This window comes from Barbatula barbatula (assembly GCF_947034865.1).
Source record: "Barbatula barbatula genome assembly, chromosome: 10".
Lineage (NCBI taxonomy): Eukaryota > Metazoa > Chordata > Actinopteri > Cypriniformes > Nemacheilidae > Barbatula > Barbatula barbatula.
This window is the reverse complement of record NC_136773.1, coordinates 16,042,894-16,067,383: the sequence shown is the minus strand read 5'-3', so window position 1 is coordinate 16,067,383 and position 24,490 is coordinate 16,042,894. Positions and strand designations below refer to the sequence as shown.

At 39.2% G+C, this 24,490-nt stretch overlaps 1 protein-coding gene across 11 annotated transcripts in view; it reads left to right on the top strand.

Annotated features, from left to right (window-relative positions):
- The window catches only part of mef2aa (myocyte enhancer factor 2aa), a 75,731-nt gene that overhangs the window by 40,181 nt on the left and 11,060 nt on the right, over nucleotides 1–24,490 (top strand). For 4 of the 11 annotated variants that reach the window (XM_079465883.1, XM_079465880.1, XM_079465884.1 and 1 more), the window contains exons 5-7: nucleotides 15,889–16,020; nucleotides 16,088–16,222; nucleotides 17,975–18,200. In XM_079465883.1, coding sequence (XP_079322009.1) covers nucleotides 15,889–16,020; nucleotides 16,088–16,222; nucleotides 17,975–18,200 — 493 coding nt within the window. The remainder of the gene's footprint in view (nucleotides 1–15,888; nucleotides 16,021–16,087; nucleotides 16,223–17,974; nucleotides 18,201–24,490) is intronic. The other 7 variants (XM_079465888.1, XM_079465882.1, XM_079465890.1 and 4 more) reach the window with 2 other exon arrangements.

The following is a 24,490-nucleotide window of genomic DNA, read 5'->3' as shown; positions in this document are numbered from 1 at the left end:
CTGAGTACAGGCCTGTCAGTGTACACAGGATTCCTTGAAATCAGATCAGCAACTTCACAGCAGATATGGGGTGTCCATTTGTCCCTTCTCCACCCCGCCTCTCTTAGATGCTCTCAACAGCATTTCTCATTAGTCCGAATTAGTATTATTGAACACATTAGCAGTCCCAGCTAACAGCTATTCTATGGCATGTCAGAAGAAGTGTTTGGATTACAGACTTGCATTCACATGGCGAATGCTTGTTTTGATTAGATTTACATGTATGACTTTTCCACTCGGATCATGTTGCAAATAAACAAACCGGTGTGTGTTGGTGCGAATAGATGGGAAACCTTTTATAACACACTGTTTGTTGTCTGTGGTGTCATTTACTTGTACCTGGCTAAGCAAATCAGCCAATGATTCAAGCAAATGTTGTGTCCGCCTTTACGCCTATATAAGAGGCTTGCATTGTTGTGTGTGGCTTTCTAAAGCAAATTCTTGTTTTCTTTCCTGAAGAAATATTCAAAGGTAGAGCAGTTCAGTAGACCGAGCACTAAAATGTCAGTATTGTAAAGAAAATATCTGATGTCTCATAAAGGGTGTTAGTTCCATAATGTCATTGACCTGGTTTCGACATTGACATTGATATTGTTCTGTCATTGGCCGGGAATTCGTTTTTATTGTCACCATTATGCCAGGAATACATTTATAAATTATTATTCAGTTAGTTAAAGGCTCTCTAAGGTGCTTTGGATAAAAATGCAGAGATTTAAATGTAATTTAAACATAATGATTACACGGTGGACAGATATACATATATCATTGACTAGAGTTTTCGACACATGGCTTAATAAAGGGTTCAATTATTTTGTTGAAAATTACTTGAAAATTGTTCTCAAAAATAAATTCTTCTGAGAATTACTGCCTGGCAGACAAAAAAATCTAAACTTTGCAGGATATGTAAATCTTGACCATTCCCAAATGTCAGCTTTTCTTCTGTGCCTTTTCTGTGAGATTCCAGTTTTGTTCCATCTGAATAACAGCATTGTTTTACCACAAGCATGGGACATAAAACATTCACTCTTCCTTTCATCCAAACCTTTGAAGCTGCACAGTGCAATCGGCATATGAACGGCTTTAAACAGCCGTGCAACAGTATTAGCTATGCTATGCATATTCATACAGAAACACTTGTGCTCGCAACAAGCTCACATCAAGCTCGCGCACAGTTTCTATTGGCCGTCCAGAGGGAAGTAGTAAGGAACTAGTGAGGAGGAGAGGAAGGAAATGAGGCTATGCTGTGGGACTGGTGTAGGGAGATATTTTCGATAAGGGGCTCTTATTCATCACTGTGGTGGGGGAGGAACGGCTGATGTCATGTGGTCTGGGGATTTTTGGGCCATTTACCACAACACACAACTCTGTGTTATGTCTGTAATGTAGCCAAAACTGTTAAGTCACTTACCGTTTATCTGAGAACCTGGTACCAGCGATACAACGCCTTTGTAAAAAGTTTCCCAGTAAAAACGCACACCTTGTCAGAAGATAATTGCATTTATTTATATAGCTGCTGAGCTAAATTTTACTGTTTTGTTGGAGGCTTTGCGTTGAATTGTTTGTGCTGTCAATCAGAGCTCACGCGGTGATTAAGACCCGACTCTGTCTTAATGAATGCAAATTGGCACATCTGCTTCTGTGAGCTAGCTGGCCAGACTGTTCAATTAGCGTGATTGATCAATTATCCTCCTCCTGGTGATGTGAGGATAGAGAGAAAGTGTTGGAAAGAAGAAAAGCAACAGTGCGAGAAGAAAGAGATGGTAGGGAACGCTTCCAACCAAACCCCCTTAGCCTGCCTATTAAAATATGTTCTTTAGATTTCATTAGTCCAAATTGATAGTGATGGAATGATTTAAGTCATGCTTACACGTAAACGACACATTTGTTAAATTGGCTTTGACAAGAGAAATATACATTTTGTGGAATTACGACACTGATCATTTGAAACTCAAGGGGTGTGTTAAAAAAGCCCCGCCATTCATTACATCACGGGCACGGATGTTGTTGTGTTATTTCATTATATTGAACTTCTCCATTTTTAAAGGAAATTGGCCTGTTTTAGAAATTATTTTGTCAGTATGTGTTCTGTGTGTATTTACAGAATGGAACAAACACATTTTTTTTGTTAGTTTCATTAAAAACACTGTACGCCCATCTACTGTTCACAATAAAGCACAACCTCAAGTGTCTTATTGCTTTATATAATCAAAAAATTTTAAGCCAAACATAATTTTATTAATGTCATCTTGTCATACTGAAAAATTACATTCGTCTAGATTTTAGCCTGCTTCTTTAAAGAGAAAGCTCTGTTGTCTCGTAGTGTGTGCTGTTAATACCATGAAAATGACAAATGTATCCCTCTCCGAGCAGGTTTAGGTGGCAGTCTAATGGGAGTATTTTTTATATGGCCCTGTTGATTAAGACTTAGCTGCTAAGCTTATTTTCCAAACCCTGTCTCAAAAGGGCTTGTCTGGGCTGTTTCAGCAACAAATCACGGCTGGAGTGCCAGCATCTTTAACCATGACATACCCAGATAATGGGGCCATGCTAACAGCAGTGTGCGTATTGTTAAACTTATCCTGGTATAGGAAAGCTAGACTTAAAGTTAGACTATAGTTGATCTTGTAACCTTGTCCATATTTGTAATTTGATCCCTGTAATGTTAAAATAGTGTTGTTTATACTTTCAGCAGTTTGTGAGTGGCTGTGGTAGGGCCAAATCTTCAGCTGAACGCAGAGGCCTCTGAGTCTTTGCTTCAGGTTTTGGCAGGCGTTGCACTGAAGGATCACTCACACACCTCATGCCCTGGCAAAGTCGACGACCCCAGTTCTGGACTATTAACCTAGTCTGTGAGGATTCATTTAATAGGGGTCAGGGGCTTAATTTGCGTTTGATATGCACAGACGACAACACACAAGAAAACGATTGCATTTTAATTGGCCAGTGCTTAACTTAGTGGCTTGACTTTGGGCTGGCCAGGGCCCAAACTGACTGTGTGATCTGCTAAAGCCGGGTTTGACATTTTGAAAGGCTGGAGGGGAATCCATGGTCAGTTTAACTGCTCGGCTCATCCAGGGTGGCTCTACAAAAACAAGGATCTGGGCTTTTCATTAAATATATTGTGAGTGATGGCATAGATTTTTAGGATTAGATTTTCATGTCGTAAAAATAAATACATTCCTTTGGGATTGTAACACTTTGGGCAAATCAAACATTGACAGTATCTTCTCCTTAAATTAAATAAAAACATTAGATTTTTTGGGCAAGTTAATTTTTTTATCTTCATTGTCCCTATTTAGCAACTGTCAGTTCTGTTAATAATATCAGATTTTCACACTGTTTTGATAAACTACTTATTAAATCTGATCTAATTTCCCTCATGATCTGTAACATATCACTTCATTTCAGCGGTCTCCGTTTCTCTATTCTCAATTCCCACTGCGCGCTCTTTAATGTCTCATCTACTGCCATGCTCATCCTTCCCCTCCTCCTTTTTACATTATGCCGCTCGCGCTCACATTAAACTGTCTTCATATTAAAGCGCTTATTAATTCAAACCAAATGTCAGCACTATTGACATAAAGTGAAGGAGCCTTCTTTAGGATATTCAGGATATGTGGTGCATTCCTTCAATATGATTTTTAATAATGCTCTGAAGCCCTATTTTTAATTGTTGTGTTCGCATGTTTTATGACATACTTTATTAGTCTGGGGTTTGTTTGATTTTCCTCTCCTTTTCGTTCCACATTTTTATATATTTTTTGAGGTGTGAACAACAAGAAGTCGCGGGCTAACAGCGCTTTGAAATTTGGTTGAAGAGCTCTATCTTGGTCTCATCTGACCACAGAATCATTACCCACATTGCAACTGGGTCACCATTATGCTTTTTGGCAAACTCTAGGTGTTCTTTCACATGGTTATTTGAGTGATGGCCAGAGCTCTTGATATGGTTGACCGTTAATCTGTTCTCATCTACTGAACTCTGGAAGTCCTTCAAAAATACAGTTGGCTTCATCTTGTTCAGCAGTTGTAATAGATGCTGCCTATGTGGTTTGGGGTGGTTTGATTTTGTTACCATTTACGGATAATTGAACTGTTTTGTTTTGTATGGTTTTCAGTCTTTTTAGTCATTATTTTCACAGCTATCCTTGCGATCACAATCTGAATAATGAAAATTCAGTGTGTGATTTTTGTCTTGATAATGTGGTGGTTATTTTAATAATTCGCAGATGCAATTGTAGAAAATTTCCATCTGTGGAAAGCTTGGCAACACATAGATTTTTTTCGGTTTTCTTTTTAAAACTTTTTCTAATTTAAAGTGATGTTGCAAACTAATTGAGTTTTTTCAAGTTGAAGTATCTGTGTGCATATTTTATATTTAAAATGAGATTATCATGTCTGAATACCTTTTAAAAGACGCTAAACATTTATGAATGATGTGTTTAATCAGCAAGCATACAACACATTCTGCTGTCTATCCATTTCTGTTTCACAAGCACATATGGATTATTAGATACGAGTATTGTTTACAAACCAATTTTGTAAGGGTTTTAACGAATATGAACGTTAATGTAGTTTGTATAGTCTTTTAATGACACAGAATACTAGTTCGGGTTTACCTTAGAAATATATATTTTTGAAACGCTGGAGAAAATCAGTGAGCAAATTATGACAACAATTAACCTTAACACATGCGTTACCGGAGTAACCTGTTTTGTCAATCTGAAAACTAAAAACAAACATTCCTCTGAGTAAGCTCATTTTACAGAAATTGTTGTCAATTCTGCTAATTATATTTAGAGGAATTATATATTTAGCAGTGTTGATGCAAGGACGAAAGGTTTGACTTTATAGTTCCGCCAAAAATGAAAAATATGTCATCATTTACTCACTCTCATGTTATTTCATACACGTATAAAGAACTTTGTTCTGATGAACACAGAGAAAGATATTTGGAAGAATGTTCATTGACTACCATAGTAGTATTTGAGATTGATTGAATACAATAAATATACATCCTCAGTAATGACAATTTACTCTTTGGGCGGCATATTGAAACAGTGACGTTTGAAAATGAATGAATGACTACTGACTCTTTTGTTCCAGGGTGAAGTACACATGTCAAGTTAAAAAAGCACTGTCTTAATATACCACACTAAGTGCTGCAACACTAATGGTGTAGAATCAAGCCTCCTGCAGCTTTTCAAAGTGCCCTTTTTTATAGGACAAGGACTCCCTTTCCTCTGGGCTTTCAGTCTAGAACAAGAGCGCAGCCCCTCTTTGGAGCATGCCATTTTCTCTCGTTTCTCTCCTCTCTTCTGAAACAAAGAGCTACATTTGGTTCATTCTTTCAGTAACCACTTTATAAGACCTTGTATCTTTGACAGCTCACCAGATGAAGGTCTGAATCCGTGGTAATTGTTGTTCTTTTCTCTCTCACATGTTGAGTGTGACTAGGTTGCTGTGGAAACACTGTTTGGTGTTTACCTCACAACAGAGACCAGAAATAAATAGACACAACAGAATATTCGTCTTTCATTTAAAGTATCATAGCGAACAATCTCTGTTCAAAGCTAATGTAAAAGAAGCACAGAGGACGTATAGCATTAAAAGGTTTAAAGTAGCGCTGTGTGCTATGTCAGAGCAAACTTCGGGCTCCCAAGCAACCACTTAAGTTGAAAATGGACTCTGCCAATATTATCAATGACACATCAGTTAGGAGAGCATATTTTAAAGACCTCATGCGGCATGCAGGGTCACTGTGTCGATGAGCACGACACGCTGAAGTGCATGCATCTCGTATCATCTCTGTGCTCCATCAGAGCATCCCTGCTCCCTCTGAGCATGATGCTTGTTACCTGGTTACTGCCAAGAGATTCTTGTTTTCAGTACATGTCGTGCCTCATTGACGTCAGTCCCTCTTTCGCCTTCTCCCCCCTCTGTCTCTCTTATTTTCTGATATTTTTTATTTCAAAACCAGGCGTTCTTCAAGAGGTTGAAATAAAAGCGAGACAAAGCAACAAAAGGCCCTTAGCGAGGTAGGTCTTTGGTAAACATTAGCCTCCAATGAGACTAATGAGGCAGGCTCTAATCTCAAGTGCTTGAACATAGATGCGCTGACTCTGAGCAGATAACCCTGGTGCTCATTCACTGAAGAAACAAGAGGGGGACAAAGCACAGCGCAAATGAATGACTAATTCTGAACTATCATTTTCGCACTCAGCTCACTGGAGTAAACCACTGTTTCCGTCTGCATCTCAACGTTGTACAGTAAAGAAATGCCTCACAGATTAACCTTTTATGAATGTTTTAAGTAACTGGTGACTTTTTCTGTTTTTATCTGTCCCCTTCTATATACTGAAATGGATCACTGATCGTAATCTACAGTATTTGATCGTTTCAAAACTCATGTAGCTACGGTGGGAAGCTGAAAGCCTCTTTAATACTTTTTTTTCAGTTAAATTAAGCAAACAATGTCCTTTAAATGGAGTGCAACAGTTGTAGTTGTTTAAGAAAATATTTGTATTATGTTGAAACTTTAAATTATGTAACTTTAAATGTATTTAAAAGTATTTACATTATTCTTTATATAAAAAACATACATTTTAAACATACTGTAAAGCCTTTTAGCTTTAAATAAGCTTTTACTTTTGTGTCTAGATTTAACCATGTTAAATAAACAGTGGCGGTTGGTGCAAAATAATTGGGGGGAACAATAACCTAAAAATTACACCATCAATGATATAGGACTAAATGTAATTGTTAAATAGGTTAACTGCAAGCCCACATGAAAATAATACTGTGGTAGCCTATATTTTATTACTAACTAAAGTAATGTACTACAGTTTGTAGTATTCTTTGATGCTATAGTGTTGATGAGTTTCATATTAAACGTATCTCATTGACCGTGAAAAACCTGAAGACATTTTAATATTGATTAAATGTGAATGTATTAACTAAACTAATTAATTGATTTAATATGCTAAAAGGTAATGAACAGACATGAACAGGGGAAAATGTAATTACTAGTTACATGTCACGCAGTCTGTTGTACCCTGTCCATTGCTTCTTAACTTAAAAAGTCGTGATAGAATACATTGAGTAGATCAGTGTTTCTCAGTTTCCCCCAGAATGGTTCAGATGTTTCCCTGTGTAAAGCACCTGTGTGAGGACTGGGGTTGGGAATCAAAAATAGGAATCGTTTGGGAATCAGAATGGAAAGGCTAGGAATCGGATCAGAATGGAAAGGAATAGGGATACTTGAAATTAAAATTAAAATTCCTCTTATCAATTCCTGTGTGCATATTTTCAGAAATGTGCTTGTTAACTTTTGATAAAGCAAAGGAACCACAAATGTACCATAGTTTTATTACAGTGACTACAGTTTAACCACAATGTAGTTAAGGTATGGTAATAAAAATTTAAATAAATCAGACAAAACATGGTTGCTTTGTGCATATACAGTATATACACAAAATGGTGCTCATACATATATATTTTGGCAAACCAGTCAATAAGCAGGCTTAATGGTCATACAGGTTGATATCTAAATGTTTCACTTCAACTGTGAAACTGGGAATCAATAAGAATCGGAATGGCTAAAAGTCAAACGATACCCAACCCTAGCTGTTAAAAAGTCCCCATAATAAATCCATGCTTGCTCTCTCCTCTCTGGGTCTTCTCTGTTGTACCAGGAAATAAAGTTGTGTTGAGTGACAAACAGGGAACGTTTCAGTTTGGTACATCTCTCATGTCATGAGCACAATTCTTAGGGTTGGGTTATATTTCAATATATGTCAATGTTAGTTTATTTTCAAAGAAATGGCATAAAATGGATGTAAAGTAATCCATCACTTCTGTTCACTATTGTTTTTTCAGTAAATAAAAATATGTAGTATAGTATAAGTCTGTATGTTTGCCATGTGCAACGTTTTGAGTGATAATGCAAATGAGTCTGTGACACTTGGCAAGTTGTGTCGCAATGGAAACGATACAGATTTGTTTTGCATGATATCGCTACGTGTGCCTTTCAGTAGTTTTGAATGCTTAGATGCAGATGTAGCAGTGTAATGGAAACAAAAATGGAAGCGTCATTCTACTTGAACTTAACAAACCTCTCTCTCCTCCCTCTTTCCTTTTTCCTGGTTACCATCAGAAACAGTCCCTAGATAGCAAGCGCAAAAGCTAATGGAAGTGTCCTCTTTGGCTATTGATTACGCTCCAATGGGAGGGGGGAAAAGCATCTCCAACACAGGCAAACATGATTCAATGTAATTCAATAAGAGCAAGAATGGGGCCCTTCTCTATCTTCCTCTCTCAGATACTGTTCCATGGCTCTCAGCTCTGAGATCTGGGACGTGTTTGCCGATTTCAGTCATGAATTATTCTCTGATGACGTAAGCCCAACTAGGCTCTAATGATTTCAACGCTGATGTGAAAGATTGTGTTTACTTGCTCAGGCTTGATTTGTAATGTAGAGGCTAGCGTTTGCTGAAATTATTGTTTCAAGTACTCTGGAACTGGCACATATAGTGATGTTATGCTTTCAATTTAAATTCTTTCACTTTTAGTGATGTATTGTTTGTTCATTGCACGAGTGGGTTGAATTGTTCTCAGTGGTGATACGGACCGCCTGAGGAAGGGTTTTAAATCAGTTGACGCTTTTTTCATATGCTTTGATTCATAGTTAAAACTTGGCAGCTCACCACAGAGCTGACTTCAAAGAAGGCTTTATGTATAACACATTCCCAAATGTCTGTGATGTGTTAGTGTTACATGTAACTAATTTTACTGAACTAATTTACAAATGCAAAACAAGAAATCATTTGGAAGGTTATGTGCATGCTGGCACACTTGAGCAGAGAAATTAAGACATGTACACACACACACACACACACTGCATTCCTTCCCATCCATTTGAATTGGACTTTAATAATGGACAAAGGTCAGTAAAAAACGATAAATAGGGACTACGATCACTTATCATGACAGTTTTCAAAGTTACCATCGACCTAATTTGATTTGAAACCACAGTGGCATGACAGGCTGGTTTCCAGGAGATTTGTTTCATTGTTGTTGACCTGAAAAAAAAAACACTACCCCACTACATAAGTACATGTTTCTGTTAAGTAGTCCACCATAAACCCATTCGGTTGTTTGTTAAATATGATTTCCAGCCCACTCACCACCTCAGTGCCTCATCTTTTGACCGAACACACCACACAAAGAGGGTATCAAGGCCATGGTCAAGGCCGGCGGTTTTCAGGGCGGATGGCAGGAGGCCGGAAGGCTGCCGAGGTGAGCGAGGAGAGGTGCGCTCTCACAGATTGATGAGGCCTGCGCGGTGGCAGGGGTATAGAGTGTTACAGAACAGACGTCCTGCTGGCACGACCTACCCTCTCTGCTTTCTCCTCTCTGCCTTATCGGAACTCCTAATTGTCCTTATGAATATTTTAGAGGAGAGCAGGAACGGAGGGGTTCGGGGGGGCTATTGTTTCAAGGGCTGTGATGGCTAATGATCTAGCCTGTGGGTCAAGATGGGTAGGAGTGAAAGACAGGTAGTTGGGTGAGGAAGATTGGTTGGAGGAAATGGGCGAAGGGAAGAACAATGAGAAAAAGCGATACATTTATCTCAGAAACGTTACCACTTCACCCTACTTTTTGTTCGTCATTAACTGTAATAGCTTTACTGTAGATTTCGGTGTTAAATAGATGAGATAATTTATTTAGGCCAGTGGGACTAGAGAGCAACATTAGTTCATTGGAAGGAAACTTGAGCGATGACTTTGATATGCCTTCACCTCAATTTTGGTTTCAATTCCCAATCTGCTCTCGTGTCTCAAAATACCCTTGATTGTGAAAACGTTCATTCCTTCACAGTGGCGGCTAATAGCTTGATCAAGCCTGCCAGAGTACAGTCTGCCAACATCTGCCCGTCTTTGTGGGAAACTATTGCTCGTGGAAGTGTAACACGCTTTGCTAACTAATCCTATATTCATATAAAAGGATCTCAGCGGTCGGCCAGTGGTAATTAACTGTGATACATGGCAAAACTGTGACGAAGGCGTGCTCCCTCTCAGAACCGACAGAGATGTGTCATCTGCTAAAACTTCTGCCGTTATTTATGTGGCGTGCATTGTGCGGCAGCTTTTGTCTGGTGGGGGGGGATTAGATTTCACTGTATATTGTTTTTTCTAAACAGCTGCGCAAAGATCATAATTACCAAACGTTCAGCCGGACTCACATGCTGTAAATGAGCTCCCGCCGTCCAGCTTCCTGTGAGAGGATGGTTCAGACAATAGCACAGAGGCAGGAAGAACACGCATGAGGTCACATCCTGCTTTACAGCTCAGTAGCTCATGGAATGAGACAAAGTGCAGTACGTCATTTTTTTACATATAGACATTAATGATATGGGTCATTGTGGGAGGAGATGCTTTTTTGTGCCATTGTGCTATTAGTGGTTTGCTGCGTCACGTTGGCCTGCTTGAACAGGCACCAACCGCGAGCAAGTGAGAGAAAGAGAGAAAGAAAGAACAAAGTCATGGTTTTGGCTGGTTTTTGGCTATCGGGAGCACAAATAATGCTTTCCACTTCTCTACCTACTGTATCATCTATTATTTGGCTCTTTTCATTGTGTAAAATTACACCCGTCCTAGTTGTTTGTCGATACGTTAGCAATCACTATGTGCTACTGAATGTGCTCTAATGATCTTTTAATTAATGCACCACGTCTGTAAATTGTTGTGTAAAGTGCAAACAGAAAACAAGAAACTGTTGAGTTTTTACATATGTGCGGTGTTGTAGCATACGCTTGGATTAGGATATTATATAAGAACAGATATTCATATCGGTTTCGTCTCTGCACTAATTTTTACGGTGCTTTATGCAGTCAAACCCCTTTGATAATAATGCTAAGCAAAATTCACCAAACACATTTGGGATGTCATAAGGATTAGCATGCTGATTTGCTCAGTGTTGCGGTAGGCACAGCGTCTGCTTCACGACTCTGCAGGGCCAAAGTTACAGACATTTCTGCAAAAAATAAGGTTACGTCAGCCGCCCTAAGAAAATGGAGTATACCTCCATTTATCACATATGTAAAGAAATATGTGCTGCACGTGAAAGCAGACTATGTACTGTATTTTATAGGATAATACGGACTGTATCTAAACTTTAGTAGAAGAACAGCTGAAATGTCTTCTCTCCATACACAGCTGCGTCACCATACTGTGTGATTTAATCAGAAACGGAGGATAAGCTCTCCACCCTCACTCCACCCATTACATAGCTCGCAGTCTGTCATCATCCTCCATTCTTTCTTCTTCTTTCATTTTATTCTCTAGCTCCTGCTTTATTTTGAATGGTAAGCTTTCAGCACACAATTTCCGTCTATATTAGAATCTTCCTTTTATCCACGTGCATCACGTGAATAAGTCAAATACAAAGAACCTTTGATAAAATGGTGGATATTTGTGAAATGGTTTATCAACGTATACTGTAAAGTGCTTGTGCCATTTCACTGTGTGAGCCTCGAGTTGTAATGCAGAGTAAGTAATGAAAGACGCTTATGCAAGAGAGGCAGTTTTTATGTCGTCTTTTACTGGCAAACTTATGATTTTAGACCTTAATGCTTCAGAATAAATTCCTAAATGCAATAAACTATTTATTTCTCTAGTTTGACATTTCTTGTTCTTATATTTCTTATTAACTTAATTCCTAACTTAAAAGTGAAATAACACTATTTAAATATATTTGTTGACAAAATTGTCCCTAAAAGTGAGCCATCTGGACAAAGCATTTTTTTCAGAAATAAAGGAAATACATTTTGTTTCATTTTTATATTGTTTTATTATAAAATACTTTTACAGCAAACGGGCAAGGAGGTTTCTAAGCTTTCTGGTTTTCTAGAAAGTTCCTCAGTTCTTGTTTCATCTCACATACAGACACAAAGACTCACACTCACTACGCATTTATGTCGTGCTGGCTTGACGTCAGTCTCATATTTTGTGCATACTGCCAAAGTTTTATCAATACAGGTCTGGCGAACCTTCTATTAAAAAATGTGAATATTGGCAGCTGTCCCACTGTCCTGTCTGTGTGCCATACGGGACATGCTGAACAGATTACACAATATGAGTTTCAGCTCCCTCTCCAGAACCGCTTACGCCAGCACTGCCCACTCTCCCTCTTTCACACACTCTCATAGTCCAGTCTCTTACACACACACACACACACACACACACACACACACACACACACACACACACACAGCCAGCTCCACGCTCTGATAACAATAACACTCCTTTTCCCTTACGACATCTAAACTTGTGATATTAGATGTTCAGGTACAACAGAAATAAAGAAAGAATTTAGCAAGCCTTAAACACTTCTGTTCACTAGATTTCTTCTGACGTTGTTTTTATCAAGTAGATATAAAAGTAAAACTACACTAGTTTGTTTTAGGAAGGTTGAAAGGGGCGTGCATTCCTCAAACTCTACAGTCACCGCTCTGGCCTCTTGATGAGAACGCATGGCAGAAGCGCACTTAAAGGTGTAATTAAGAATGTAAATGATCCAGTTCAATCAAACTTGTGATCAACCTCATGCCCCCATCTGTGCTTGCACTTGGATGGATGTGAATCCATTAAATACATCACACATGGCAGTGCCTTATTTTCTGCAGCACTGGGAAATTTCGATGGCGACACATAACGTGTCCTTCTATGGCCATGTGTGCACACGGAGGCTCCCGATTGGCTGATTTGTGAGGTGAAGGGGCTGACAGGTGTTAGGGAGAGGGACACCTGTTTGGACATGTGCTGATTTAGTTATCCATTTACCAGAGCTGCGGGCAGTATCTATGGGACACCCAAAACATGCCAAGCCATTTAAGATGGAACTTACCAGCGTGCCATTCCAGTTCTTTAGTCTTTGAAGCACTTGAGGTCATGCCGCAGTCTAAATATATACACATGTTAGCTTGCTTGTAACACTTGGGTCATACTTGTGTAGTTTTGCATCTTTTTGGTTATGTTTTAATTTTCTTACAGGCATACAGGTTTAAAATGACAAGAGGGCCTGTAAATAATGAGAGAGTTTTTATTATGAAGGTGAACTATTCCTTTAAAAGTCATATTATTTCCTATCTAATATTGGAATTTCCAATTCCACACAGCTCTGTGGGTTGAGACTGGCCACACTTTGTTTTGATACTTTATTGTGCTCATCGCCAGGACTCTATGCCCATGAGGAGGCCGGTTTGGCAGCCACGCTTTCCACAGGGGCCCCTCCCTGTCGACTCAGGCCCCAGCGGACGGGTGTGTCCCTGGGGTTACTGTGGAAGTCAGCAGCCCTGCCCTGATCACACAGACCAGCTCCAGCCACAGCGTTTGCCACATAATGAGCAGGTTGGGACTATAATTTGCAGGTCCTGATGGAATCTGTGGCACTCTGGGGGAGAAAGTGCATAGTTTCACTGGTAAACACAGTGTTTCAGAGAGCCACATAGGGCACTGTAAACAGGAAATGACCCGAGAAGGCGTTGCTCAGAAAGAGAGTGCAAGAACCACCTTCGGTACCGCACCAAATAGCTTCATAGTTACAGAAGGTCCCAGAAAAGCTGTATATCTGTAGTTGTAAGCAGTATAATACGTCTGTGTTTTCAGTAGACAGAAAGATGCGAGATGGATTGCACAGCACTTACTGTATGCATTGTGTACATTTGTTTTTACCTTCCTATGCACATGTGCCAGCGAGAGATCCTGGACGTAGCGCACAGCTTGGTTGCACATTTTCTTAGATAAAGAAGATAAAGATCAACAAAGATCTCACTTCAGTCAAATACCGGAGGACAGCAGCTGCATTGCGAAGGCACTCTCACACACACCCACACACATACCTACACACACACACTTGCATCATGATAGACACGAAGACTAAGGGGCTTGTTAGTGTATATGTGCTGTGCTTCACTTCCTTCAAAACATTACTTTTTCATCTGAAAGAACTTGTGACCTCTGCTGCCAAACCGCCCTGAGGTAGCCTTATAACAGGTGCTCCATCCAGCGAGAAATAGACCAGGGTGTCAAATGAAGATTTCCCATTTTCATGCACACCCTGACACCCTTTGCTGTCACCTTGTTAATGCAGTCAGCCTGATGCGTAACCAAAAGTGTGAAAAATAAAAAGGAAACGCTTTCCTTAATGCCTGTGAAATAATATATACAATGAATACCTCAATATATACATAATGCATTGTACTGTACATACTGTACAGGCTTTACACATTCAAAGTGTTTTTATTTTATTTCATATGCTTTTGGTTACGCGTTAGACTGAATGCATTAACAAGGTGACAGCAAACGGTGTAAGAGGGCCCATTTTTTGCATAATTGTAACCAGACGTTCTGTATAATAGACTACGATATATAATTTACCTAGAGTTGATTTATGCCATGGGGTAAGTACTTGAAATTGGGTGTTGTGTTGAAACGCAATATACTTTCAAAATGATATTTTATGCTATTTTGATCTACTGTATGTGCATATTTTAACAGTGGTTATATAAGGAATACTTCGGAATTCTTAATACTTTGGAATACTTTTAGGACATTTTTGATTTTTGATATATAATGAGTTATATACACACATGGCCAATAAAATGTTATACATTTAAGGCTACTAAAGTGTCTCTGAAGATTAAAAGAAATGCCAATATTACACCTGGTACTTTGCACTTTGCTTTTGCAATAATCAGACCCCTCTATGCTTAAATGTCATTGTCCGGATATGATAATGCATTCAATTTGTACATTGCGTTTGCTCTGATGTGAGTGGCAGACATGCTGAATTACAGTGAGAGAGTTTCTAAAGCTCTGCACTGTGGGAGCCCCTTATGTGTGTGTGTCTTCCAGCTGGGTGGCTTATGATAACTGAAAGATAATGAAATATGCATCACAACACACATGCTGAGGGAAATGTATGTTCCAAAGAAAGAGAGCAAAGAGGAGGGAGTGGAAGAAAGGCAGAGAGGGAGAAAGACGATTTGGTTTTCCGGAGCCTAATGTTTTTAAAGGACAGGATAAGGAGTGACAATTCAAATTCTTCCCTGGGGACTAATGCAATAGGCATCGTGCAGCCATCAGCGTGTTAGCTCTTAATGTATTTGCCAAATTATCCATTGAACTGTTACCAGTTCAGTTTGAACATTCCAATCGTAGCTCTTTTGTGCTCACTAGGCAGATGTAACAGAAACACACTATTATAAACAATTCTACTGAAGTGTAATAATTTAAATTTTTACTAAATGCTGTGACCTGTGTGTTTTATCAAATTGGTCGGTCCTTAATTGTTTTATATGTACGCATCAACCAAATACTTTTACATTGTTTCATTTTAATCAGTTTCCAAAGTGCATTACTGAGTTGCAAAAGTGAATTTGGTTCAGATGTTATTGTTGTAAATTCTGCTTATTTAAATGTGTCTCAAAGGTCATTTTTCTTTGCTGGCTGGCATGAAATCAGTACAATTTCTCATCACATGCAGTTTTTTATTCAGCAAAGTTATGTGTAGCTATTATGGCAAATTAATCTTATAATTTATTTTTAGTAGGTCTTTATATATAATGTTAGCAAACCCTAATGCTAAATGAAAGTAGTGACTTTTTATGTCGACAAATTTTTGCTAAAGTATATTTTTAATTGTCTAAAAACATTTATGTATTTGTCCAGTTAATTGCTGGCAGAGCAAGTACGGGCCAGTAGGAACACTCCTAATGGTTGAGCCCTGAACTAGCTGTCTGGGTTTCAAATGTGTATGTATGTGTGAATTTTCCAATTTTATTTTCAGAAATTAAGAAACAAAGGCCATATTGACTGTGCCAGTCCAGATCCAGATGACTGTTTCGGTCACAGTCCCCTCATGGACGACCGTTTCGGCAAACTAAACGAAGAGAGTGATTTAATGTACAAGCGCTGTGGTGTAAGTACTGCCTCCTTTCTCTGCCTTTTTGTGTTGATCCCTCTTTTTATGTTGATGTTCACTGCAGGCGCTTAACAAGAAAGAACACAGAGGCTGTGATAGCCCGGATCCTGACGCCTCACATGTCCTCACCCCTCACACAGAAGAAAAATATAAAAAAATTAATGAGGAGTTTGATAATATGATGCGAAATCATAAAATCGTAAGTAAATGCAATGTTTTTGCTTGGCTTTGTGGCAGAAAGGATACAACCCCTTTTCATTACCTCACCCAGTAACCAATTTCAACAAATAAAGACTTTCAAAACAAAAGTATATTTCTTGTTTCAGTGGAAGTGCACTTTTTCATGAATTTTGTAGCTTTTTCTCTCACCCTAATAAGATCACATTGTCTACTCTATTGCATTCTTTTTCTCTTTTATTAAATGATTACAGAATAACAATTTAAGTGAAACGTTTATTTAAAAATGGCAAATTTCATAGTATTTGTTACTTTACTGAAACATCCACTTGGCCCTGCGTGGACTCTACAATTTTGTTCAAAAATTAAACAAACCTCCTCTCCATGTGATGTTACAAAGCTATTTACAGTAAACGGTATCTTTAAAGGAAATTCCTACATTAGAATATCCTAGAATATTGACAGATTCATTGGTTGAGGTAATTGATGTGTTCTTCCCAGCACTTACCCAAACAGATCTGCAAATTGAATCTTTTCTCTCAGTACTGTGCCCTGTCCAGGTCATGTGATGGAGAAGATTTGCTGTTGTATAAAGACAGACTAACGCTGTTTCTCCTCCACTCATTAGAACCTATTTCTTTTATTCTTTCTACTTCTGGTGGGTGGCAACACCTGGGTTTGTTTGTTCTCCCCGGACCAATTATTTTGTCCTATCAGAGCCCAGTATCCCAGCGCACACAGATTGAAACCTTATTCTATTTACAAAAATGTGGACCCTTCTTTTTTTATTGACAATAGTGATCTTGTTGGTTGGTGATCGTAAAATTCTGCACCTGATAAAGGGTGCCAGGTGATTTTTTTCAATGCACTGAATGGACCTGAACAAAGCTGCAGTTTGTGTCATTAACTCACTAATATTTTTACTAACTGGCTCACAGCACTGTTAAGTGAACGGAGTGGCTTCTCACTGCTCCTGCTCACACCCACTGTGTGGATAACTATGAGTAGTCAGCAATGCACTGCCTGTTGATTTGACTGAGACACTACCTATGGTTGCAATTGCACGACTACATATGGCTTTTTCAGTACATTAGACCAAAATGGGATTTTCGTCCATATCCAAACCAATGTATATAGATAAGAATTGACAGGTAAACCCTTTCAAAAAATTATATACATTGTTATTTCTGGTGTTTTGCACTTGTTTTTTGCTTTATAAACAGGGCCAAGTGCAGTGCTGGCTATAGCCATGCTTGACTGGAGAGCTATTTTGAGATATTGCCTGAATTTGCATGCCTTTGTAATGTATTTTATTTCAAGATGTTGTTTTATGTATTAAACCTGGGTCAAAATCGGTGTTCCAAGCACATTGAAAACGACTCCCAGTAGGAGATTTGTTTTCCAGGAGTATTTCTCACTTCATGCCGGGCTTTTTTGGACAGCCCAAGGTGATCCAGAGATCTCCCTCCTGAGATTACGTTTTTCCACCTGGCAATCTATCTCTCATTTTCTCCATTGTATGATAAAAGCACCAAAACTCAGGGGTCATCTTTCACTCCTGTTAGAAGCCTGAAGATATGTGGAATCATTCTAGTTGAATGAATACAAACGCTGCAAAGAACCGAGCGCATCCTGCCGTCGTGTCGTTTCTTGTTAGCCGTTCTTGTAGAGATCTGAATCTGTATGAATGTCATTTTTATACTGGGATATTTGGATTAAGAAATTCTTGAAGCTCTTTCACATAAAGCCATGTATGTGTGTGCATCTGTTTCAGCCTACAGCCCTGCCCCAGCAGAGCTTCTCCATGCATGTGGCTGTGCCTGTGACAAACCCCAACGCCATGTCCTACAACCCCGGGGCCTCTTTAGGCAGTCAGAGCCTGTCAGCCGCCGCTGCGTCTCTGAGTGATGGTGCCATGCTGTCTCCACCTCAGGGTTCCCTGCACAGAAACGTAGTGTCTGCTGGGCTCCCGCAGAGGCCCCCCAGTACAGGCAGCGCAGGTTGGTGCTGTTCCTTCCACATACTTGAATTTCTACAATGCAAAGTAGGGCAGTTACAGTACCGTCACGTCTTGGAATTTTTCTAACAACTTAAATGTCAAGAGTGTCTTTTTATTATTATTTCTTTGCTTTAAAAATTCAAAACAGATGTTGTTTTTCTCCGTCTCTGATAGTGAGATCTGTTAGAGGAAGAAGTAATGAAACGATCATGTTTTTTACCAGTTGCTGTGCACAGACATCTATACGTTGCTTGACATGCTTTGTGTTTCACACCTTCTCAGCCATGGCATGAGAGAAACGGAAGTGAGATCAATTAGTAGTCTCCTGGAAGTGGTCTCCATGACGACAGCAGGCTTTAATGCCGTCTGATCTGCTCTTTAAGCTGGTCTGACAGCAGTGGGCTCTGTGGCTGGGCCACACCAGCCCTGGTGTGAAGTGTGAGAGACAGACTGACAGATCGAATACAAAAGACTGCATTTGGATTTACTTCATAAAGATTTCCCATGACAACAAATGAAGATGCAATGCAAAGATACAAATAATTCAGTCTTGATATTTGTTTTTGAACTTAAATGAAGAATCTAGTAACCTTAAACCTAAAATTCCATAAATAGCGGTGTGTCTTTAAGTTATAACTCGAGTGTAAAATGCATGTTTTTGTACTGGACACATTAGTCATCCTTTTATCTCTGTTGCTATGTAGGAGGGAGGCATGATCGTAGTAGAGTGCAAAAACACTGCTGCAGTGCATCGCTGCAAAAAGTGTTTGATGTTCCAACAACACCCATTACTGACCTCAACAATACTTAAACACTCGCCCTTCACAGGCCAGCACACGCTCTCTGGAGTTTGTTCTCGACAGCACAAATATTGCCTGAAATCACGATGGCAAGATCCGTTTGAGCATTTCTTGTATAACTGACTTTCGATTTAGATTAGTTGTATACTTTTTTATACTTTCATGTTGAGTGCATTGAGATCACTTGCCCTTGACAGCCTTGGAGTAAAACAAATGAAAAACATTTAGTATAACCAATGTAGACAGTGCAATGTAGAAGATGCTAGCTGATAGAATACAGAGTCTTGATTTATTTTTCTGATAAAAAGTGGAGCTTGAAATGATGTGGAGTATTGCGAGATCATTGCTTTATGATTGCTAAGGTATTTGAATGCGCAGTTCTTTGGCTTCTATGGTATTATAGGTAAGGCATTTTTACCGAGGTACTTTAGCATATTGTTAGGCAGTTGCTACGACATTCTGGTCAGTCGCTAGGGTGTTGCTAATCTGTCGGATTCTTCTCTATCATTATAAATCAATGGTATTTTTTCACCAAGGTGAAAATTCATTCTGATTGCTTAGAAAAGTAATAACACACCTCTTTTCCACAACCCACATGATTTGACATATCATTTGCTGTATGTCTGTAAATGCCCACTATGAAAAATATATAAATAGAAGACAAATATTAAATATCTGCCAGAGCATTAAGATTACACTTTGTAAGATTTCTTGAATTTAGAAAACAGCTATCTGACAATAAGTCTGTGTCCTTTAAAACAATTAAATAAGATTTCATGGGTGCTCTTCATCTTAAAATTAGCACAACAATCCAGTTGCATGTGCACAGCTGTGGCTTGTTTCTCATGGTGCTCATAATGAGATAACAAGAATTTGTACATTAAGTACATTAAGGCACAATTTAACTAAAATTCAGATCTATAGTCTAGTGTGTAATGTGCTTTTAAGACTGTTAATCTTTAATGACAAAAAAGCTTTATGTTCTCAAATTATTTATCTAGATCTTTTGATTAAGATTTCAGTTTTTGCAGTAACGTACTCACATACGTACTCAAACACAGAGATGAAGGATGCAGATGGTTAATCATCTCATTTTGTGCATCTCATTAGGTGTCATGCTGGTTACCCCAGAGCTCGCAGTGCCAAACGGCGTCAGCTCCAGCCCTGCGGGTAAGTCCTGAGGGGTGACTGCACCAGCCACGCTGAGCTCTTCAGTCAATAGATGCATAGTTTGTGGATCTGTATTTTAGGTGATGGTTTTATGATTAAATCATTGATGGTTCGATTTGCAGTTGTGGATATCATTATATTTGCTGTGATTATATAGTCGTGTCATTTCGCCTGTACTTGGAGAATAACTGGCATATCACAGTAGAGCACACCACCACAACCCCCCTACTCTCTTGATATTTGGAAATCTAGGCCAAACTGTTATGAGCTAGTGATGGATGTCGAAGTGACTCTGTCCTTTATGAGGGCATCAGAAGGATATTATCTAGGGTTTTTGTATGGCATCTCAAAAAAATTAGCATGTAATGATTATCATTCAAAGAAAACCTCAGAGGTTGTGTCACAGCTGCATTGCCTACCTAGATTGAAGAGCATTAAGTTGTGTAAGTAGGATTCTGTCAGTCCAGCTTTGCTGGTTCGAGGGCGAAAGGAGCCGTTTGATTGAGCGGGTGCAAACAGTCATGTGATGATGGAAAATGGCGGCAGCTGCAGCGGCTCTGCCCTGCTGCTTGTGTGTATACACACTGTCAAGTCATGAAGGACTCACGCAAGGTCATGTGTCCAACTGTTTTTCACTGACAGTTACAAATACAAGGGTTGCTTCCATTCTCTAGCGGGCTGCTCTGTCTATGTCACCGGTGAAGCAGGGCTACTTTTTCAACATTACAAAGCACCCCAGCACAAGAGCTTGACTGCTGGAACAACCGGGCCATGAGAATCTGCTTTCTCACGTGAACTTGAAGGTTCCTATTGGCCTAATTAGTTTTCTTGCTGGAAAACTTAGAGACTGCATGTATCCGAAGGGTCGTCTTTAGGGACAAGGCTGTGCTCATTGGACCAGAGGCTGAGGGACGGCCTACCTATTCCAAAGCGACAGCCCTGTGCACATGACTCCGTGTCTGCGTTTATTTAGCTCGATTTACGAAACGGTTAACTCCGTTTCAGTAGCTGAATCAGACAGGCAGGTAAATAAACTCAGCATTTCCTTTAAGGCCTCGGCCCCCTGCCTCCATCCCTCTTATCCCCCCTTGAGTTTCCTTCCCCCTATTGACAGGTGCATCTGTTTTCCTGGTACTGGTGCAGTCCTTATACGGCTGGCGTCAGCCTGCTAAATGCCTGACCCAGCAGAACCATGCAAGCATTCGGACCATGATAGCCCTCTAAGGCACAATGACCAGGCAACCTGTCATAAGCATTCTGTGGTGCTGAGAGGCATAGACAGGTGGGATTTAACCATCTTATAGCCAGCTGCAGTTATACAAACAGACATTTGCTTACAGAGTATGAAGAAACCGAATCACTCAATTGAAGTCACAATAGGAATTAAATAGAATTTTCTGTGAGATGGGTTACAGTGTTGATGGTTGTAAATACTTAAGTTTTGTAGGCAGAGTTACATGGAGCAGAATTCAGTGTCTTCACGCACCCACTTCTGTTAGTCTTTTACTAATTGTCAGACATTTATGAGTCAGTCCTCCCCAACATAGTCCCTGTGGGGCAGTATCATATCTCTGTAGAATTAACATTTAGAGATGCGAAACAGGGGCGTCGCTAGACAAATGAATGTATATAAATCTCTGCTTTAGCCAGTTGGGGTAATTCATTCAAATTGAAGAACTGGTCAATCAGCAATTTACAAAAAAAAAATCAAACACCAATACCACAATTCTAGGGTGAAGAAGTTTACAAATAGAATATACAGAAAATGGAAAAACATTACTTTTAAATTATTAAGTTGACAGGCACTTTTAATACTTTTGTTGGTTATATATCTGCAGGACTCAGTGACAAACATAAAGGGTGACTAATGATAGTTATTAATGGCAAAAAATCTAAATCACGAAATATGAAGATAAAAGGTTTGAGAAGGACAGCAGTGATATATTAGGAGCAGGGGAATGTTTTAATTGTGTTTTGATTAATTTGACCGCTACTGTTTGGTGCTAACATGAATATCACATATCCCCTATATCCCCTTTAGCCCAGTCTAGTAACACTCCTGCTTTGGCAGTGGCATTATGGGGTGTGGCAAGGAGCATTTGCCCAAGGGTCTCAGGGCTTTGGCTCTCTGGTCACATAGCGCAGGCCTTTGGCTCTCCTATCACATAACGCAGCTGTTGTTTGTTCCAAACAGCCTGTACCAGCGTGGCCGCATTGGAGAGGAACCACTTCAGTGCTCCTGTCAGATGGCCACTCCTGCATACTTTTGATTTTGTGCAAGGCACAGGAAAGCAGCCGAAAAGGAATGCGACTGGCGGCACTATTCCTCTGCCGTCTCTCTCTTGTGTAGAGTGACCTCATATTGCCTAAACGAGTTCAGGGGAAAGCTCTATTCGCCAGTAAAGCTAAAGGAATGGTGAAGAGGGTCCAAGCGTTAATCTAAGCACATACTGTTCACTCACTCTCCATTTCAAGGAAGAGAAAGCTTTTTCTCCATGTTGACATACCCAGCTAGGGTGCAAATTAATCGTTGTGTTCGTGAAATATCAGGCAGCTGTCGTGGCACAATTCATGTCTCTTTTAAGCAGTTTGGTGCATTACCTAACCATGTACAGTGGCTGGAGGTCTTGATGACTCATCAGGACTGTGGAACAAAATGGTTTGGTTTCCTCTCTAGTTCTCTGATATGGTAGAGCACTTTGGTTTAGGCAGAATGTTTGCTTTCAGATCATCGTTTTAGATTTTTATTTTCTTGTTGATTTGTGCAGGGAACAGAAGGCCTAGTTTCTGTCGAATCGGCCAGATCCCACTGTTGTCCCAACCATTGGCAGTGTTTTTATTGACGGAGGAAAAATCTCTTCCCACATAGTGAATTAAAAATATTAACCAATCCCAGCTTTTAGCAGCCTTTATACAGATTTTCATACTTGCGCTATGCAGACACTTGCATTTATACTTAAGGCAGAGAATATATATATATATATATATATATGCTATAATATTTATTTCTCATTGTGGTCAGATGTCAGTATCAGGCAAAAGTTTTTGTGTTTGCTGCTGTTTTAGTAGTAGTCTAATTATAATATTGTGGTTGTGAATCATAATGTGATTTTGAAATGTGTGGTCATGATTTATTTTATACAGTGGGCTTTCCCTTAAATTTTACATTTTCAAATTGCTTTTACTTGAAGAAAGTATGTACACCGTTATATTCTATATGGATCACCATGTACTTTCCTAATAATAGTTTTATATTTGCTTAGGTTGGACGGCTGCCTTGAAATCGGAAAAGGTTGAAAGTTCAGTACATTGTAAGCAACAGACAGCACAAGCAAGGCATTGCCAATTCTGTGTTTGACTGACTGTACTCTATACAGAAGCTGATTTAGTTATAGTTAGTTGTCCAAGCTAAATGCAGTTTCTGTCCTGGTTCTTCAAGCAGGTTGTGTGTGTGTGTTTGTTTTGTTGTGTGTGTGTGTGTGTGTGTGTTTGTTTTGTTGTGTGTGTGTGTGCGTGTGTGTGTGTGTGTGCGTGCGTGCATGCATATTTCATGAAAAGTTTTAGACCGCTTCCATTTTGCCTCTGTGCACACAAGACACTTATGACTGAAGAGCCCACAGTTCCAGAAGGTGAACTAGTACTTGGTGCTTGTCTCATTTTCTTTTGATCCAAAAGACTTTTCGATCATTTATGTTTTAACAGCACCATTAAGGTTGGTCTATGTGTTCGTGTTTCCAAATTGTAGAATGTCAAAGGTAGAAAAACTTGAGTGAGATGACTGAAGAATTTGATTACAATATACAGTATGGTCAAGCAACCAAAGTACTATTTATAGTATGTGTATCTTAATGGCTCTTATCATTGTACACATTGTACATGTTAAAATGAATGCAGACATGTGAAAATGCTACACCTGCAGAATTAAAATGCAGTCACTTGAATGAATTATTTAAAATAAGAAATTATTTCTTTGTATATTTATCCACAAAAGGGTCTCAGTCTAAACTTAACAGACCTTTAATATAGTTTATATGAAGTTTAATGTGCTTTTGTCTTGAGGTGTGGCTGAAAAGCAGATTCATGCAAACACATTCAATAAGTGAATTACAATTAGATTGGCACTACAAGTTGATGTGTCAAAAACACCTTGTTCAACCTGACAAGAGCTAGCTCTCAGCTTTACTGTTCATGATGCGTAATCGTGCACAAAGAGAAAGTGAACCAAACTTAATTGTTCCAGAAATACATCATTTGTGTTTCAATAAGCACCAATTAGCAATGTGATAAGCTGATCTTTGAGGTAAGCTCAGATTCAGTTTAG